Genomic DNA, 2,500 nt, shown 5'->3' with positions numbered 1-2,500 from the left:
ATGGCTACTGAAAAATTTAAGGTTAATTTATCAAATGTTATTTTTAAGTATTAAGTACGAAAGTGGTGGTAATTGGAGGCGTTACGATATATATGTATGTGTGTATGTATGTATGTATGTATGATATGCATGTATGTATGTATGTATGAATGAATGTATGCATGTATGTATGTATGTGTGTGGTGTGATATTCTGATCAAGGCCATGAAGACTACATTTATTATACTAGCAGAAACTTTGGCCAGAGCCATTTGAAATGCATGGCACACAAAAAGTTTCATATAAAAAAGCGATTATGGGAATTTAATACCAAACCTCATTTAAACAAATAAAGACATTAGCATATGAGCACACTGTCGTTGTGGCGTTTGTTGTATTGAAAAGCCACCAGTAAATGATTTATGTTAATGTAATATTCATAAGATTCATAAATAGGTAATTGCAAAGCTTTGTGTGATTTATGATTTCAGATTTTTTAAATAAACTCTACGCTGAATAATTCACATCTCTTGGTAAATGTTTTTGTCTGACATGTCTACTTTGTCTATTTAACCCCTCAGATCCTGTTTAAACATATGGAAGGAAGTTTTATCCTTTGTCTCGAATCACATATTTAGAAATAGCAAAGCTAAATGATTGCAATCTTCTACTATTTTTGAATGAGACAATAATCAAAAGTCACCTAACAGAAGTCAACAAGCAACACATTAAAAAATAATATTCAACATTAACATCATAAAAACTATAGATCAATATTGCATATCACTTTTTAGTCTCAAAGAGAGTGAATACGTGAATAAACATTTCAAACTCAATTTCAACAGAAAATCAGATGAAACTGACAAAAACTTCCTCTACACATCAGATGAAAATGACAGATTGGTGTCTACAGTACCTGTGTGAGGAGCATTACAGTGATATATGATAAGAAACACAACCTCTCCGCCTAAGGTTCAATATCACATAGAGGGGCTTTGGATTTGCAAGCTAACTGGAAAATACACCTTAGTACAGGGAGACAGAGACACTGGGGTAGTTGGATAGTGTACACAAACACACACACACACACACACACAAACATAAAGTGTTTTCCCCAGAGCAAGTTAATCTACCCTGCTCTTTACAGTGCTCGGCGAGTTCCGCCAGCTGGGAGATAGATTAAGGCATCAGATCAATAAATAACTGTGAACGATAATCATCTCGCGTGGAAGGTGACAGCACCCGCACAGAACGGCTATGCATGACAGCGCCAGCTGAGTTTGAAGGTGAGTATGAACTTCAGCTCCTATAACTCAACTGCCACTACAAAGTCTTGCTGAAGAACGTCAAGGTCACGGATTTGACCCCCACACAAACTGAAATACAAGTCAAGTTGGATAAAATCAACTACAGCATGAATGATTGAAAGAATGAATGAACGAATGAATGAATGAATCAATGAATGAATGAATATATTGCTGACCATATGGAGTGGCTATGGCAGAAGTCCAGGGCAGAGATGATCTGTCTGAAGAATTTGCGTGATTCTTTGGGAGTCAGACGGCCCTTCTTGACCAGGTAGTCAAACAGCTCTCCCCCAGAGACATGCTCCAGTACCAGATACCTGTGGAGAACGCACACACACACGCACACACACACGCACACACAAACGCACACACACACACACGCACACACACACACACACGCACACGCACACGCACACACACTCACACACACACACACACACACACAGGGACAAGGTTATACAGTACTTGACTAAAAAAAAACATGACCCATTGATTTTTTGTCATAGGTGCTCACACATCTGTAAGCAAAACACAAGATATATTTGTATGTTGTGGGGAAGAAATAAGAGAGAAAGAGAGAGAAAAAGAGAGAGACTAGCTAGCAGACACCAGACTATAGTGTGTGTCTGATCACCCAGACAGCAAAGCCTTACACATGACAGACAGGTTGGCTTTCATCAAATATTAAAGGACAAACTGATAGAGATACAGGGAGAAGAGCAAAAAAGACCAAGGGAAACAGAGAAGGAGAAAGAAAGAGAGAGAGAAACTGAGAGAGATTGCAAAGTTGTACATGTGCATGAGGAACAGTTTGAGGTCTGAGTCCAATAACCAATCACAAATCCCTGTGATTACTTCAGCCAATCAAGTGAGTTGCTTGGAGTCTGCCACTGCCACAGAGTCTTCTTGTCACACTTACACTAGAGATGTAATCAATTTATTCACACAGTGACATGCGGTTAGAGAGAGATCAATCCTGACTCATTGCCGCAAATCCAATCTTTTAGAGGAGCCACAAAGATCAAAGGCAGTTAATTCTAGTCAGTTTGTGTTTTAAAGAAATAAGTCCGTCTTTAAACAGCCATTCAAGACTATTAATAGCTCATTCTGTATTAAATCTGGAATTTATTTTTTAATTGGGCAAATTGTCCTGCCGTGTGTAATCCGCAGCTCAATGGTGTGACTTGACTTCCCTGTTAAGCGCTGGCTGGGGA

General features: G+C 38.7%; 1 protein-coding gene across 1 annotated transcript in view; it reads right to left on the bottom strand.

The window, feature by feature from the left end:
* LOC143126072 (serine/threonine-protein kinase BRSK2-like) overlaps positions 1 to 2,500 on the bottom strand; it is a 92,700-nt gene that overhangs the window by 33,787 nt on the left and 56,413 nt on the right. The window contains exon 4 of the mRNA XM_076287991.1: positions 1,463 to 1,603. Coding sequence (XP_076144106.1) covers positions 1,463 to 1,603 — 141 coding nt within the window. The remainder of the gene's footprint in view (positions 1 to 1,462; positions 1,604 to 2,500) is intronic.

Source organism: Alosa pseudoharengus, unplaced genomic scaffold (genome assembly GCF_046254945.1).
Source record: "Alosa pseudoharengus isolate Yale_2024_CS ecotype anadromous, Long Island Sound unplaced genomic scaffold, YU_APseudo_1.1 YU_APseudo_1.1_scf_16, whole genome shotgun sequence".
Classification (NCBI taxonomy): domain Eukaryota; kingdom Metazoa; phylum Chordata; class Actinopteri; order Clupeiformes; family Clupeidae; genus Alosa; species Alosa pseudoharengus.
The sequence above is the reverse complement of the archived record's forward strand: the minus strand, read 5'-3'. Positions and strand labels throughout refer to the sequence as shown.